At 46.0% G+C, this 18183-nt stretch overlaps 1 protein-coding gene across 3 annotated transcripts; it reads right to left on the bottom strand.

Moving 5' to 3' along the window:
- Positions 1-994: 994 nt before the first annotated feature.
- On the bottom strand, positions 995-17928 carry LOC117150931 (arf-GAP domain and FG repeat-containing protein 1). 3 transcript variants are annotated; one of them, XM_033318096.1, is made up of 6 exons: positions 17309-17575; positions 3992-4815; positions 3154-3615; positions 2807-3001; positions 2436-2746; positions 995-2021 (listed from the first exon to the last, which is right to left on the bottom strand). In XM_033318096.1, the coding sequence occupies exons 1-6, from the start codon at positions 17476-17478 to the stop codon at positions 1983-1985; spliced, it is 2001 nt and encodes a 666-aa protein (XP_033173987.1). In that variant the 5' UTR covers positions 17479-17575; the 3' UTR covers positions 995-1982. The 3 variants fall into 3 exon arrangements, with proteins under 3 accessions (XP_033173987.1, XP_033173985.1, XP_033173986.1); XM_033318094.1 differs by lacking the exon at positions 3154-3615 and having other exon boundaries at positions 17309-17928; XM_033318095.1 differs by lacking the exons at positions 3154-3615; positions 17309-17575 and adding an exon at positions 9985-10056.
- Between the last annotated feature and the right edge of the window lie 255 nt (positions 17929-18183).

Consider the following 18183-nt stretch of genomic DNA (forward strand, 5'->3'; position numbering starts at 1 on the left):
ATGTACATACATAGGTGAGACATCCTGATCCTGGATCCAGGACACTCAACCCACAAAGCCAGAGTGAGGAATACGCTCCTACAGTCATTTTTGTTATTTATCCATTTAATTATCGACTACGACATAACCACGCAAAACAAAGCAAAACAAATACACTTGATATCTCCGCGCGGAGTCTGCTCCCCGCACTATTATAAACATAATCTAATCGTTTGCTGGCGTGGAGGAGGACGGCGTATTAGCCATACTGTACAGTTGATGCAATGCTAACCTAGGCACTCTTTCATCTCTAGATATACGTGTACTCTTATTTACGATACGATTACGATTACGAGTAGAACGCAGCGATTCCAGCTTTAACTTTTGTTTTGAATTATTGCTATTATTTGTTTTTCTACGTTTACGGTTCATTATGACAATTGCGATTATTATTTTGTTTTTATTTAGCTCTAGGAAAGTAATTAGCGAAGGAACGGAACGATAGGAAGGAGTGGCTGCCAGTTAAATGACTTTCGACTTTCTTTCACATGCGAATTTTTAAATTATAAATCTACATTATACGACTACGTAACATAAAACTTAAATAATTTATGGTAATTTAAACAATTGCTAAACCAACTAGTACTAAAGACGAAGAGAACAAACTAGAAATTATACCGAAACGGAAATGAATAAAAATACATTCAAATAAACCAAACGGCCTGCTTTCGTTACTTACCCATTGGAAATACCATCAGTAGCATACTTTTCGGAGTCTGTGATTCCATTCCGGAGTTTGGAGATGCTTCTGATTAGAAACAGGAAAGTCCTGTACCCCAATCTCTTGTGTTAGATGTTAGATTGCTACACTGTCATTGAACAACTGATGCACAGTACTTGTACCCATCTTTTTTGTCAAGAGACTTCCTAAATTATGCCAATTCATTAAAACCATTTGTTTTTAAATTGGCATAGTTGCAGTCAAAAACAGGAATCAGGAATCAAAAGAAAACAATTATAGCGTTCTTATTTGTTTTTATTGAAATTTCGTAGTTTTAAATAACTTTAAGGCTTCGATAATGTTTGACACGTTAAGGCTAAAATGGAAAAATTCTTGCTTCTTATCTGGGCATGGACATGTGAGCAGTGAATTGAGTCATGGATTCGGGGTTCGATGGATGGGTGGGGAGTGGTGTTAATGGAGGTATTACACGAGGCTTACAATCAGACAGTATATGTACAAATTTCTGCCGTGGGTGCAACCAAAAGAGGCTTGACTCGCGAGCTGAGCAATCTATCTGCACGGCCGATATCGCACGTACTAGTATATAAAATTAGCACACGGAAAGCAGATGATTAGCAATGGAAACAAGAAGCAATTCATTAGGTACAAAAGCATATATGTATATCTGTATCTGTAACTGTGTCTGTGTCTGAATCTGTATCTGTATCCGTATATGTATAGTCGTACGTTATAATATTTAGTTTTATAATCTTATTAAGGCCACACAATCAATAACTGACAAAGTTCTTATCCGCAACGAAAGTGCTAAATGGGACAAAGACAAGTACGAGGATAGATAAAACAAATAACAGCGAGTCTGGATTAACTGCATCCTCCACTAGGATTAGGATTAGTAGCTATGTTAGTGGATGAAGTGTTCATGGGCGCTTAGTACAAGTATAGAGTTCTAGGGCAAACGGCAAATACAAATATCCGTATCCGTAAACGTTAGAGTAGAGTTACCATGTAAAAGAATATATCAACGCCCCAGTCCGCCTCCGCCATCCGCCAGGACTAGCGTCAGCGTGGAGCCTTTCGGGTGTACATATTTGGGCTATGTACACAAAGAGTGCTCTCCGGCGTGCATTATGTATACATAGATTAACGCTATTGTTCGTAAAATGGACTAATTTCGGTTCGGTTCCTCCGCGTCTGCTCTTTGTTCGCTGGCTCAGGGCCTCTGCCAGGTGGCGCGTGGCGGATTCTCCCGGGTTGAGTCTCATAAGAATGGATTGTTGGTGTTCATGGCGCCGCTGGCCTGTGGGATATAAAGGAAGAATGGTGTCTTTAGCAAATATTGATCTGGACGCAACCAATCCTGTCTGGAAATCCACCGACCGATTGGATTTAATGTGGCAAGGGAACGTGGGAAACAACTAACGTGCGCATGATTGCTTGTTTGCTTGATTAATATTTATTAAAGGGAATTACTCAGCTCTGTGATACTGTTTATCACTATGGACGGCACACAACGTTTTACAATTGCTAATTAGGGGAATAGTAAGTATCATGGACGCATCTAAGGTAGTGTGTAACTGTTGAGGTCCAAAAGAGAAACTGCACGTATAATTCTTAAGTATTTTATTTCACTTCTCCGCTTTTAACAGATTGCCTCCTTGCCACCACTTTCTAATTTGTCGATTTAATCCAGAGGGTCGGTTCTCATACTCACTGCAAAGGGATTGTTGGCCATCACAGGAGCGGGTTGCATGCTGCCGAAGCCGCAGCCGTTGGGCAGACCCTGCGAGATGGCGAACCCGTTGTTGTTGAAGTTGAAGAAGCTCTGCTGCTGCTGCTGCTGCTGCTGGAGGAGATGGTGCCCCATCTGCTGCTGGGGACTGCTGCCGTAGGCATTTGGTATGAGCGTCAACTGGCCATAGAGATTCTGCTGGTGCTGCTGCTGCTGCTGGAATGGATTCACCACATGGCTGCTGAGCTGCTGCTGTTGATGGCCCTTGAAGGGATTTGGATTGTTGTTGAGGGCTGAAAAGAAGTGTCCAATTAGTGGGCGCCGCACGAAAAAATGCTCTGTGAAGGACTCACCTCCACCGAAGGCATCTGTGGCCTGAACATTGCCGTTGGTGGGCGTGGGCGCCTCAGTGGCGCCTTCGCTGGCCTTCAGTTCTCGCAGCTGCTCGTCGAGATCCTTGAGAGCGGCATATCGATCCTCACTGGGCGCCATCGCTGCACTTCCGCCCTTGGGCGGACTGGTCGCATGGCCGTTCTGCAAGGGAGCACCTGCAACATGGGAAGACTAGTTAATACACTCTTCCGGGATATGTTTTCGCAGTAAAAACCGAACATCAACTGAACAAGGTCAATTAGAAGAGCGAGCCAAATGCAACAGAAACCATAACTGAAAACTCAACTCAAGGCATTCAAGAACTTACTCCACGTAAAGAAATCATGGAAATTGGCATTTAAAACATTCATCTCATGATCATCCGCCTGATCTTCTTGCGAACTATTTGATATGGAGCTGAACAAGGAATACGAAAAGGAGGGCTTCTCTGGATGATTTCGATGCTGCTCCTCATTGACAAGGTAGGGCAGGAAGGGATTCGAAGGGGAAATTGGCGCAGTAGTACTATTCGAAAAGGAGTAGCTCATCTCCTGCGGTTCAGTTTGGGAATTCTTTTCCTGCGCCTCTATTCGCATCTCCTTCTCCCAAAAGTTCCACGCCAGCTCTGGTTCTTCTCGGACGGTTGGCAATGGTGATGATACTGCGAGAACTTGAGCAGGAGCTGGAGCTGGAGGACGGACACCTGGTGGCGAGTCATCGCAATCGTCGAAAGGATCGTGGAAGCCCCGCCTGCTCCAGTCGCTGATCCAATCGTTAAAAGTCGGTGGAGCTGGATTCAGCCAAATAGTGAGATAATTAGAAAGTGGAAGCGAACTCTTGGTGTGGGGTGCTCGAAGTGGAAGGCGAGCGAGGGGCGCAAGCAAGCTGCAGGGTCTTTCGGGATGCCAAGCCGCAGGTGCAGGAGCGAAGGGATGTGCTTGAACAACTCTTATTTGAAAACTACTGCATTTCACTTAGCGTTCGGTACATGTACAATTTGGTTTGTTTCGATGGATGATTCATTCGAAAGGATTAAATGCTGTAAAGCTGTATACTCTGAATGATTTCAAAAATGTTGTGCTGCAAATAGCCTCTTTTGATAAAGAAAGCAAACTAATTGAATGAAAAAGAAAGAAAGAAAGCCGGGCTGAGAGTTGGAAACTTACCCACTGCATTGTAGATGGGCGCGTGATCGAAGTCGGCAAAGTTCTCAGTGCCCTGATGACCATTGCCATTGAGGAGCTGCTGCTGCTGATGCTGCAACTGCTGTTGCTGCTGGAGATGAGCTGCCCGGATGGGCTGCACCTTGGCGTAGCCATTGCTGGAACCCACTGAGGACACGGACGACACCGCCGGCGATCCTGTGGAGCGCGCCGATGTGGCATCGAAAATGTTGGCCGAGCCAAAGTCAGCCACAAAGTCGCAGTCCGCACCGAAGCCATTGCTGGCACAACTGCTGGTGTCGGAAAGAGCTCCGGTGGATGTGGAACCGGCGCTGTTCAGGCTGCTCAATCCGCCACTCAGGCCAAAGGCATCGTGATTGTTGTTTTGGCTGTTGTGGTGGTTATAATGTGGCCTGCTGATCGAGGAGGAGGTCTTTCCAGAAGAGTTACTCGACGAGTTGGCCACCTTCTGCAATCCATTGGCCGAGGTCCGCTGGGCAGCAGGAGGCGTCAAATGGATGCTGGCATACCCATTGTGGTGGCCATTCTGAGTGTGGTTCGTCGCCGGAGCAGACGACTTCAGGTTGACCGCATTGGCCAGCGACTTAAGAGGACTGGCCGGCTCTAGGTAGTATCGCTTCCTCTCATACTTGTCCATCATCAGATCGCGCTGCTCCTGCTGGTGCACAGCCCGCTTCGGATCCCACAATCCCAGCCAGGTCTTGGCACACAACTCGTTGCCATGGCTGCGCAGGAAGTCGATCTCGTCCTGTGTGAATGTGGCCATCGATATGGATTTCACCCGATGTGGCGGCGTCAGACCGCGTCTGGAAAAGATGCAAACAGAAAGTTATTGCAATGAAAATCCATTTTCTATTAAGGAAAAACCATTCAATGTGCGTGTGTTCAACAATCACTTCTCAACTTAATAATCAACAACCATCATCTCTAATTCTCCAAAGTAGTTCTCTATTCTATTTCGGAAATTGTTCAAGATTAGCCCAATTTGTCGCCCGTTTGCAGTCAGGTGGCGAAGATGGTGGTGGTTGCTTGACCCACTTGTACCCACCAGAATGACCCGTCAAATAGGCGTTCAATTTCAGTTAATTGCGCAAATTAATTGCGCTGGCCTTGGGGCAGAAAGCAATTGGAGCACTTTGGAGTGCCCAGAACGCCATGAAAAATGAAACCCATAAATAAACCGAAGAGGCGCCCTGGCTGGTGGAGAGTTTTCCAGCAAATTTCGCCCCACAACGATGGCTAATTTCGGTTTTTCACGAATTTCCCGAACGAAACGAGTACACACGGGTGGCAGCAACAACTTGGCCACAACATGGCAACAGCAGCGGCAACGACAACAGTAACAACAACAGCAACCGCAGAAAAACAGCACCAAAAGTGGCAAAAGTGGCAGAAGAGGGCCAAATATGCATTGCAGGGGGAAGCAGAAACTGGACGTTTCACATGAACGCTTCGCTGGCTCCACTTGGTTGTAGGTTGTTGGTAGCTGGTTAACTGGTTGCCGCATGGAAACAGATAGAACAAGAGGTATGGCTCTAACGACTAGAAGATACCGTGCAGCTTAATAGTACCAAATCGAAACGGGCCAATAGAAAGCTCTCAATGCTTTTGTCCTCAAGAGTTTACGGTTTCCATCTCCTGAATCCTGCTAAATGATTGCAACCCATATACCCCTTCTCGTACTGGGTATCAAAACCGGCAAGCTGATGTAGAACATGCAGCGAAAATTCTAGAAGCTGCTGATTGCTGGCTAATGCCATTACAGCCATCTGAGCCAAGGGAATGACGTTCTTTGTCATTGTATCCCGTCCATTCCCATGCTTCTTATGCAATTGTGACTCAATTTGAGGACGGAAAATGGAATCCCTGCTAGAGATAGAAATAGGAGGAGGAGGAGGAGGAAAGCGGATGTCTTTGAGTGCTCACCAGAAAACAATCAACTCTCACTTAAGTGCGGCTCGCAGCCGAGCGGATCGAAGGCGATTGGATTAGAGCAACTCCTCCACGGCTGACCCGTGACCAACGGAGCACAGCTGAACAGCTGAACAGCAGAGGACGACTTCCGCCGGCGGCTAAATGAGCTGTGAAGCTGCGATTCCGCAGCGGAAATCAACAGGAGGTTGTCTGACCTTACACGGCTTGTAAGCCATCTCAATACAAAAAGGCCATCGCTGCACAGTGAGAAAAAGTGGAGCTCGCTTTAGTTGAATTAAATAAACAAATAGCAACTTGCCTTCTGTTTTAAAGGTTTGGTAAAGTAACAAATAGGTTGGTATAGAAGGCGTGACTCTATCGCTATCTTATCTTATCATTCCGCTCTTGAATTACTATTAGTGAGTATCTTAAATCAGTTAACCTTAAATACCTAATGCAAACAATGATGACCACATCATAGGCACTTGAAAGAGTGGCATCAGTGTGCTTGAAACCCTCGAAACAGCACTCCTTAATAGACACTTGATTAAATCTTGAGATGAACTCAATTTACGGTGTTCTACTTATCCAATGACACTTTTATTTCCATTTCCATTTCGACATACAAAGCTAAGAGAAGTTTAAGACGCAGGAAAAGCTAGTAGCTGCAAAGCCATTAACCAGTGAACGAGAATAATTTTCGAATAAGATTTACCTTTTTAATTTATTCCGTTTTAATCCTATTAAACATCAACATGGCATTTGCCGGATTAAGGCGAGCACGGTACGTGATGTTTTTTTGTGTGTGGCAAACACCACTCAAGTGGTGCCCAGTTTCCCGAGTGGCCACAGCCACAAGAGCACGCACAGGCAGTTCGTTAGGGCATCGGATGAGGAGGAGGAGGAGGAGGAGTGGATGGGGCTGGGGATGTGGATGCAGATGTAGCTGCAGTGGCAGTGGCAGCTGCAAGTGGCAAAAACAAAGACCGAGGCAGAATAATGCGCCATGTGGCAGTGGCTATTTTTGAAATCCAGCCGCGGCGGAGAAAGTGAAAGTTGCCTCCACACGGAATGTAAAAGCAGTGGCGGCATTAGAGGCACTCACTCGGCCACGCCCACCGTTTAAGGCGTGCAATTGAAACGCTCCGTCAAGATGGAAAAAACAAGAGGGAGGCGGCAGCAGGTAATTGACAATCACAGCCGTAATGACTGCAAATTTCCATGCAGCTGAGTCTTCTGTTAATGCGAAAAAAATCCAATAGCCTCTTTAAAAGCGGTTCTGGGAAATAAATCACCAAGAAATGCTGAACTTCCGCTGGAAATAGTTCTCAGGAAACGACACATGTCATGTGGGTTAAGGACATGTACTTACTGGCTTAAAGAATGATCGAGAATTTCGAGACCCGATTCCGCGGCAGTGACCAGGATGCACAAACCCATTTATCTAGGTCTCAGTTGCCAGTTTTCCAATGCAAACTCTAAGCAACTTTGCGCTGTGTTCACTATTAGCATTGCAATGCTAATTGTTATACGAACCCAGCCAGTAAACACATTCGCATCGGCACACACTCGTCGTCATCAGCGGAGGAATTCTCATCCAGCCACATCTGCATGCCGAGAGCTCGAGAATGGCAGAGTGCCATGCTAATTGAGAGTCAACAAAGCAGCGCTGGAACTCGCAACTGGAATCGGAAAACTGTGTCACACCTCGCAGGTCATGGCAGTTCAAAGGGCAGAGGGCATGACTGAGAAGGGCCTTATCCCCCTGATACATTAAACCAATCCACAAAATTAGTAATCGATTTCAACAAAGGCGCAAACGAAATGGATTTCTGTTGAAGGGGAAGCAAACATAATACGAGAGTCATATCTTTAGGTGTTTGAAATACATTTATGCACATTAACTTGCAAGCCAGCAAATAACTTACTTGCTTCGACCGTAATGGGAATTTAAAAGGCGGCGACGACTTCAAGGATGCATTTAAGCTAATAGGCTGAGAATTGTTTGAGATTTTATGGACCATTTCGAGGAAGGTTACCACCGGCTTACATACATAATATATGTAGGTATATATGCACATATGACGACACCCCACCCCGAGTTTCCACAGAGTCTCCGTCTCCGCCGGATGAGATGGGTCCCGCGATCAGAGATCTCGGATCTTGAATCTCGAATCTCGGCGGTTTCGGTTTCGCTTCGTGCTTGGCACAAGTGGATACAACGAAAACTAAAACAAACACAGAGACAATTTAGAGACCGAGACGAGCGACTGTAGTGCAGATAAACAAAAAGCTTAGCTTACAATCACTCACACTCTGGCATTTCGCGCTGGCTTCAAAAGTGCAAAACCCGTTTTTGCGCGTTTTGCGCACTCAGCGTGAAAAAATCAACCAGCTGAGCTCCGCGCTCAAACAAAAACAAAAGTAAAACTCGTTGCGGCAGAAAATACAAAAAGCCAAACGGCAATATGCATAGAAAATAAATACAATGAGCACCGCGTCGAGTACGTCGGACAACCCACGAAATACAAGGCACAGCAAATCAAACTCAAAATCGGATTCGGAATCGGACCTACCACATACTACTTTAAGTACTATGCAACACTGGTTCATTGTGCAAAAGGCGAATTCAGCGGAAATCGAGAAAATCGGGAGAGTAAACATCTGCAGACCCAAATATGAAAATAAATAAATGTACTAACTTAAGTACGAACCTTTGAGTTCGTGTGAACCGCGGCGAAAAGTCGCCTCGAAGTGGGGAACACCCTAACCTTCAATGGAGGAATAAATATATATATGGAAGGGCACTACATATGGACAACGCCATTTCGACGATTATAATAAACGCGAATATTAAACAAGCAAACAATCACTGATTATTTTTATTGACGTCTGGTCCGCTACATTCGACGACAACTGTAGTAATGGTTTTTAGGTCTGAATAAGAGCATTACTATTTACTAAGTACATTTAGTTGCACTGGGCTGAATTATAGAAGAACTATTTGTTTACTTCGCACCCTATAGTCATATCACTGTATATATTTCCATTCGATTCAGATTTGAATAAATTCGCCCAAGCAAACAACACGTCCATTAAATTAAATGCACAACAAGTTTAGCATTCCCACTCACTTCCCCCCGTCGAGGGTATGCAAATATAAATGCGAAACGAAAAACAGATACCGAGCAAAAACAAAGCATCTACGCAATTTCTCGAGTATAAATACCATTTCTTTTTCATTCCCATGAGTCACGGATCCCAGACAGTCGGGGTTCAAGAGCGGTGCCAATTCAGCAACATATATACAGTATATGTTGGTCTACACACAGAGAAATACTTCGTACCTGGCATCATTCGAATGGAACATTAATATGATAAATATATCATATACTATACTATATCAATCTTTTTTCTCTCTGTGCAAGGGGGCACATTCACTGTGGGGCTGAAAAAAGCAATTAGTCAATTTCCAAAGAACCCCGGAGACGGGGAGACCTTGCCCCAAGCTCCAAGCCCCAATACATGACTCGTTGCTTGGCAACCGAGAGCGGTGTGGAGATGATCTCTCGGGGAGATGCAGAAGAATGACTCTGGGGCCAGTGGAGCAGCTATTACAGTTAGTTATGACCACTCCACACAGCTAATTTAATTTTTAGAGCCCCACTCTTTGGGCCAACAAACACTTTCTAGCTGCACAATGTGGCGTGGTCCAGTTTCGTGCCTTAATGGCCAAAATGCCGCTTACGAAATAGCCCAAAATGGATGGCCAATTAAATCAATATCACCATAGCCATCAATACACGTTAAAATCAATTATTACGAGCTCCGTTCCGAAATTGAAAACAAGACAATTTATCATTTCATTCTTATCAATTTGTTGGACTTCACTGTTTAAAGCACTTTAATGCCGCCAGGAAGCGGAAATTTATTGGAACAATTTCAACCATTTATTTTGAACTGTCAATGAATGATCCATATTTAAAAACAAATCTTCATTTGATTAAATTCAAACTAAATTTAAAGTCATTTCCCTTCGATTTGGTCTTAGGCCAACTTACTTCGTTTAAATCTCGAATGGGAAAGCTCTCGTGATCGGAGACCTCTGGCAGAGGGATTGGGAATGCGACTGCGGAGTGACTGCTGATGAGCTCGGAACGCAACTGGCGCCCCACCAAACCGGACCCCAGACCAGATCGGACCAGACGGAGAAGTCTGGCGCAAGTGCGTTTCAGACGAAGCGGAATTCATGCAAATTGCGAGCGACAAGTGCGATAAGTGGGAGTCAAGGGGCCCACATACGTACCAGGAATCGATGCTCGCCAAGCGAACTGGGAACATCATTAACACACGCCCCAATGCAGCACTAGAGTTCCTCCCTCCAAAGCATCCGAAATAATGGAACAAATAACTGATCAAGAACCTCACTTCATCATGATCACCCGCGTGTTCCTCCTTTATTGGATCTCAACTTCCTAATTAGGCGACAAATTAAGCTGAGTGGGCTCTTGGTTCCCTCTTGAGGAAGTTTCGTGAGGCGCCATTGGCCATAAGGCACGCTCGCAGCTGAGTTGAGATTGATTGGCATTGATATTGACCTCAAGATAAAGAAGTGCCATTGATGAATCAGCGCACAGAGTATGTGCATGTGGGTGGCGTCCCTGGATTTACACTGAAAGTCAATCTTTGTCTCGGGACTACAGTGGTCAGAGCAAGCTCATGCTTAGCCAGCCAAGTGGAGGCTCATCCAGAGCTAAAAATACAACGCCACCGGGTTTGAATTTCAAACCGCAAGTGACACACAAGGCGAAAAAGCGAAGGCGACGGGATCGAGACACAAAGCCTGGCCATTGAAAGGCGCGCATTTCCAAACACAGTGGACACTGACTAATTGGAACCCTTGCAACCGATAGTGTGACTAACTATAGATTTGATCATGAAATACTTACAGCATGAATAATCGCCAGTTTCAATATCATAGGGCTATTGGTCATGAAATTCTAGTGGTTCCCGAGGAGCAGTCATTCGAGTGATATTTTATATTGAATGAATGTTGAACATGCTCTGAACTTTAAACAAAAAGTCTGATTGTCTTGCAATTAGACGTGCCATTATTGGCTTGTTCTCAATTATAAATGGGATAACTGACATTACCAGTTGAAAGTTGGCAGTTACATAGAAGGCAATTAATTAGCCAGCGCCCACTGTACTTGCGAGTGGGCTCCACAAATATTTGTTTGGCAAATAGATGAAAATTGCCGCTAACTTTGATTTGGCTTCTGTCCCCTTTCCCTGCCAACAAGTGCGAAACTGACCTCGACTGGACAAACAGTCTAAGTGAGCCAAGGCTCCGAGTCAAAGTCGATCGCAAGGCGAAAGTCCGGACCAGTCACGTTCCGTCCAATGCATCCCGCTCCACGGCGATCCGTCGGTCACGGACTACACGGAAAAATAAACTGTGTGGATGTGAACTTGAAGTTCGCAGATCAGCCTCAATTGAGTGCATAATATCAAGGAGGTATTAATCGCCCAATCACTCATTTTAGCAAACAAGTTTTTCTTTCTGTGCAAGGGAAATTGCACTTCAAGGTCGTTGCGGCTAGAGGAAGCAAACTACTTGACTAGTACTATAGTATTATAGCTGTCCCCCAGATAAAGCCGCAGACCAGCGATCCGTCTCTCTTTCACTCAACTCGAGAACATTTCCCCGACTTGTGGAGCTCAATTCATAACGCCGCGGGTTCCCAGGCCCGGAAAAACATGAAAAGCGGGCAGAACTTTTTGCGAAAAAAGCGCTGACCCACTCCGAATGCAGAATGCAGAAAGCTGAGCTGTCCAGCTGGGGAGCGATTTAACTGCATAGTTATTCTGCTGAGCTGAAAAAGCAGCAGAACGACAGACGCTGCACTTTTTCATGCCCGCTCCCTCGGTGGCGTTACTCAATTAGGCCAGACCAAATGGAAAGAGAATCCCACGCATTCCGAACCCGATTCCGATTCCCGTTCAGCTTCTTGCCTCCCATGTGCTCCTCCATGCGCCCCAATCCCAGAACTGGTACATATGTGGGCGCCTTCAAACGAGTCTGCTGTCTAACTTCTGTGCGACGGTGTGCGGATGCACTGAGAGAAATAGTCTGGTTCTAGCAACTCAAGTAAAGTCCAAATATAGCAGCCCCATTATTTAATATACTTTATCGCTTTTGGCGCAGAGTGGTCGCCTTTGGCATTCGCTGACAGTTTGCCGCGTTTGTCGCACAATGTAAATTAAACTTGGCAGCAGGAGAAGTTGCGGGAAGGGGGCAGTTGGAATGGGGAGCGAGGACCCTCCACTGGGGCGCTATGAATATTTTAATAATGCCATCGTCTGGGCCAGAGCTGCAAATTGCCAGAAGAGCCTTGAGCTCTTTCGGTGGCCGTGGGATGGCGAATGAAAAATGCAAAAGGACCTCCGGATTCGCCATTGAGCCATTCACTCGGCCGGAAAGAGATTTCTCGGACAAAGCCTCGTGGGCAGCCGGATTATGGCATCTCCGGCGGACTCTACAGCGGCTGGCCGTCGTGCTGGTTACCATAAATCGTGACATTTTATGACTAAAATGACTTATTCAATATTTTCCGCATATATGTAATTTGATTAATTGAATGCCTAGTTTGGCCAACGAGCTGCATTTGCAGATCCACTGTGCATGTGACCATATGGCAGCTCACCCCAGGACTTCCCAGAAAGAGCAATCGAGGCACGCAGCGGACGCCACTGGACGATGTGCCTCCCAGCGAGAAAATGGGGATGCGGGCCAAGCAGAAGCCATAAATCTCCGTGTGGGCAGGCGCCTCCTGCTCTGTATCGTGCTCTTGGACTCTCTTCTCTGACGGCATACACTTGAAAAAATATCATTATCTATCTTTGATCAGCATTTAGCAATGTGAAAAGAGTATATGCCTGAATCAAAACTACCTAAGCACACAAGATATGTTCAAGATATGATATTTTTTAAACTTTCAAAGGGGGATTAACCCCTTTTTTGTTAGGTGTATTATCGAGCTCTTCTAATTGGCAATTGGCCCTTCTCTCCAGCTGTTTGTGCTCTCGTTTTGGGGGAGGGAGTGGCGCCTGGTGGGCGAAAGTGGAGCACCTCCCCCTCGCGCCATGCCCGCCCACATGTTTCCGCATTTGAATTGCACTCACATCTGAGAATTGAGAACTCAAAATCGAGAGCCAAATCGCTTGACGCTTCGCGTTTGCGCCTCTGCATTATTAATAGATTTCAAATCTCTATTTCAAGGCGAGCGCCAAAACGCGCAGGGGGGTGGGGGATGGAGGGGGAAAGGGGCTGAGTTGGGTGGTGGAATTACCAACAACAGCGAAACAAAGGAACCACCAGTAATTACAACAACGACACCTTGTGCTTGTGCCTTTGAATCAAAACTGCGCAATAATTGCCGGCCACCCCCTCCTCCTCCGTAAATATATATTCCTATCTTTATGGACCCCGCACCCCGCGCAATCCCCCAGCTCCACTTCCTTCCAAACTCATAAGCGATTCACAAACATTTCCTCAAATGCTAAACGAGTTCGGGGCGATTCAATTTGATTCCAGGAACTGAAAACACAGCGAATACAGTGGAATAAAATCCAGTCTACCAATTGGCAATATAAACTGTATCTTATCACGTTGATCCAGTGGATAAGCCATTACTCAAGTATCTCCATACTTAACATTTGTGTCGTACACTGTGAAGAGAGCAAGCATATTGTTGCATATTAAGGGAATTTTAGATTACTAAATTATGTATTAAATACAGCTGATGCACTCCAATCGCAGCTTAGATCCACTTTTCTCTCAGTGTGGAATATAGTTTGCATTTTGAATAGAGACAAAATGGGAGTGCTGTTCAGTGTACACATTTGGCCTCTTGTATTTATATTTAATTGCTCTTACGCTTCGCCTTTTGCCTGCTTTTCTTTTGGTTTGTTCGTTTGTTGTCTTGGCCTTTTCGGCGCATAGAGAGGCAGCAATAAAGGGGCCACACAGCTGACACCGCATGGTGAAAGTGGGCCCCTTCCCCCAACCCCGCCCCCGTGCTCCTCTTTTCGGGGCTGTCAAATGCAGACATGTTTATGCTGTTTCATAATCGGAAATTAACATACGAGCCGCAGAACGGGCCAAATAAGAAATAAAAAAAAAACGAGAGAGCGAAAGACGTGCTCCGAGCTTTTGTGGGCTCCACTCGAAGGCAGTTGGCCCAGTTCGACTGCAACTGCAATGCCAACGCGATGGGGATTGGGATGGCGATGGGGATGGGCATGGGGAACCGGGGATTCGGAAACCGGGTGGGGTCTGCTCCACAGTTCACTTGCCCGCATGTGCAAATGTACCTACGACACGACTCCATGGTTTCGAAAATTCAAATATGAAAAGGTTTTTGAAACCATATCAACTTGGTATGGTAACAAATTGATATCAGGGATTGGAAATTTGGCACTTTTAGAAGCTGATGATTAGTTTGTTTCCCAATTTCATATTCTAATATGAAATATTAATATATTATCAGCTAATATGCCATCTATATATATGTATTTTGTGTGTGCTATAGCATGACTACAGTCATCGACTCCCAGACAGATAGAATCGCACAAACAACCAACGAACGACTGCAAACATACAATCGTGACCACAGAAATAGCTCAGACGGCAAGATTGATAAAATATTTTAAATAAAAGTTCAAAAACAAAATAATATGCACTGACTCATGCACTGTAAAACGAAGTCCAGGAAATCGCACATAATAAAAATTTGAAATCAAAGGATGTGGACCGACTTGTTTTGAAAGATAAAGCATACAAATACATTGTATGATATATGTAATCAGTTTAGAACAAATCACAGATGACACAAGGAAAACAAATTACGACATTAAATGGTGAAATTGTTTTAAATATAAGCATTATGACTATTAAATCTATCTGAAATTTAAAAGCAGCAGCTTCAATAACTAGTTGACCAAGCTACCAATTTCCAAGTCTAGAAAACGTCAGACCCATCGACTCCATGGGTATTTTCCATTTTTCGCCTGAACTCGCACTGATTCACATCGCCCGGTTATTTAATAATTGAATAATGCACTATTAAGCCGGCAACTTCGTATTCAAATGGCCGTTGCTGTGTGTAGTTAGTGCGTTGTGTGCGGTGGGAATGATGACGAAGCCTGAGAAAGTGGCTCACCATTGCTGCTCCGCTCCGCTCCGCGCTGCTCTGCTCTGCTCTGCTCCCAATGGCCGTTTGCTTTCGCCTTATCTAATCAACAAGTTTCTTGACTTTTATGAGCCAGCACAAGCTTTGAACCCTGCAAAAGCCAAAGAGCAAAATAAAAGAAAAACAAAGCAACCGAAATGCGGTGTGGCAGCAGATGGCGGCGACTGCTGCTTGATTGAGGTGCAACAATTTGTCTGCAATTGGAGGCGCAACAGCAGCAGCAACTTCGGCCCAAAAATACAATCGAGTGTGCCTGGCAAAAGCAGTCGGACGGGTTTGCCTCCCCGCGCCACCGCCGACATTCCCATTCTGAAACCCACTCCCATTGCCAGTCCCATTCTCATTCCTGAACCGCTTCCTCCATTAAGCGCTCCAAGTGACCGGCCGGTCTGCAGCGGATTCCGATATCCAAAGGCGGGCCGAACATGCACAGCCATTTCTTCGTGAGTCGGAGTTGGTTTCATTTGGTATTCCCTGCACTCGCTCCCTTGTCGCAGTCGACGTTCCAGTCTCATTTTCAGCCAGGAAGTTCGTTGTCGCCTGCTGTCGCCCCTGCCACGCCCCCTTCCTCGGCCGAGTCCCTCCATTTGCTGCAGTACCTTTCCACGCCCCCTTGGCTGCACAGGGAGAAACGTGGCTCACTTCGTTTTAGACTCAGTAACTCAGTAACTCAATAACCGCAGAAGTATTCGGCTTGCAGGACCAATTGTTTATAGCAATTAACCATTATCCCTTTCTCGCAGTGCAATCGTTTGGTGTCCCCGGCATTTATGTGGCTTTCCATTTACATGCCAACATTTGTTTCCCTTGGCAGTTGGCAACAAGGCTTGAGGACTAAGGATTGAGGATTGAGCACCGCAGACCGAAGTCCGTGGAATGGGCAATGAGTCATCGGAGGAAGAGTTGGGGACTGCAGAGTGCAGCGGGGCGAACGCATTGCAGTTGGCTACTTTTCGTAGCAACCTGGTTTCGATGATAGAGATAACTCAACGGAGGAGCCCGCATGCTGTCCAATTGAGAGGCCACAATCTGGGGCACACCATTCGTGGGAGACTGGGCTTCTGGACCTGGGCCAAGCGGAAGTTTAAGAGCAATCATGTAATGTGCTTGATCCGGAAATGCGTAAATCAAATGAAATGCAGTGTCGGCGGAGTGGTAATATATGACCCCAATTTGGCCATAGTGCTCACAAATCAAAGCCAATTTGCCAAATTACTTCGTGGGGCAAAAAAACCTGAGGGGCGCCAAGGACACCCACAACTCAACCGCCAGGTGGGCGGCCCTCGAAAACGTCTCCCCGCGGAAAACACGAATAGAAAGCGCCGCCGGCGAAGACAAAACAATTTCGTTTGCCGCGATGTCGCGCAATTGAAAGTTTGGTCTTCGATTTGCATTTGCATTCAAAAAGGAAAGGAAGCCAAATTGTGCGAAATTGTTCGAAATTGTTGGGAATTGCTTTCGCTTTCACACACAATACGAAATAATAATGGGGGCCGGGATCGGACATTGCATCGATCGATCGCAAATTATCGGTCACTCCACTCGGGCACAGATCGAAAATGGACGTCAGGCGAGATCAAATTGGCTGGGTTCAAGTGTTGATAACACGGCGGGACTAAGAAAGATCCACGGATCAATGTTGATAGCTATCAATTTTCAGTTCTATTTTTTTTTCTATTTTATATGACTCCCAGATTGGCTGGAAGTCTAAAAGCAGTGGAAATACAGTGGAATTCCCCTGGGGTAGCCCATTTGGTAGTTATCAGAATATATAGGTATATAGCTTTTTGATAAGAATGTGTGTGAATTCAACCAAAGGCCATTCAAGAAACCGTAACCATAAATGTCGTTTATCTGGATGCTTCTTGCGGAAGATTTTAACAGATTTGTCAGTTCATAGCCCACCATCCTTATTCAACAAATCCCAAGCTGGTTCAAAATATTTTTCAAAGGTATCTTGAATACCTGGTAAACTCAGCGAGGACACAATTAACCAAAGAAATAACTAAAATATGAATAGCAAGTTACATTCTCAAAACAAAGGCCACCTAGCAGGCGACTTATGCCAAATTCCTGGATCTACCCTGCATTATCCCAGACCAGAAAAAAACAACAAGGGGCGGATACTTACAGGACTCCGGAGCAGCGGGTGCAGACAAAGGATCCGATGGTCATGTTCACGTAGGTTGGTCCTTTTTGGCCGCAGTCGAAGCACTGCCGATTGCCCCCCGTCCCGCTGGCCACCAGTTCCCGCAGGGCGAGCAGGTACTTGTCGTCCTGTTTCTTGCGCACCACCGCCATTGTCGCCGTCTCTTTCGCTCCCTTGGCCGCCGCCCTTTGTACCGCTTCCGGTACTACTGTCGTCGATGTCGTTGTTGTTGTTGCTCCTGCTGCTGCGATGAGCGGCCTGACGGAGGGTCCGCTACCTGCGCGCTCCTCGTCGTATTCCTCCGCTTCCGCTTCCTGGCTCTGAGACCGATCTTCGTCGGATCCAGCTAGCTGTTCGGTGTCCGAGGGCAGCCGCTCCTCCGGGGGCGGGAGTGGGTGGTGGTGGGTGGACCGCTCGGCCGCGTAGGGCGCAAAGGGGGCGACGGCGGTGCGGTAGGAGGAGGCGGCGTGGGGCGCGGAGCTGTTGTAAGCGTACACGAACTGAATCTTGCCTGATTTTTTGAATTCTTTCGGGAATCGGTATCGGTATCGTTTACTTTCTACTCCAAACTGACGTAAATCTCCGCTGTTATCGTTTTTTGCCTATCGCAATGGCTGACTATCAGGATCGTTTAGGGAATGCGAAACTGACGTAACTCCCCCTCGCCGTATCTTTCCTTTCCTTTCCTTTACGCAATTTTTGGCTTGACCTTTCCTCTCCTTCGACGCACACTCACACACTCACTTTGCACACACTCACAGGTGTGTGTGTGCGGTGCGACTTATCGAAAACCACTTTTCCGATTGCCCGTGTTATTGTTTACTTTTCACTTCTTCGACTCGCAGAATTTCGCTTCA

The sequence above is a fragment of the Drosophila mauritiana genome, chromosome 2L, assembly GCF_004382145.1.
Source record: "Drosophila mauritiana strain mau12 chromosome 2L, ASM438214v1, whole genome shotgun sequence".
In the NCBI taxonomy this organism is placed as follows: domain Eukaryota; kingdom Metazoa; phylum Arthropoda; class Insecta; order Diptera; family Drosophilidae; genus Drosophila; species Drosophila mauritiana.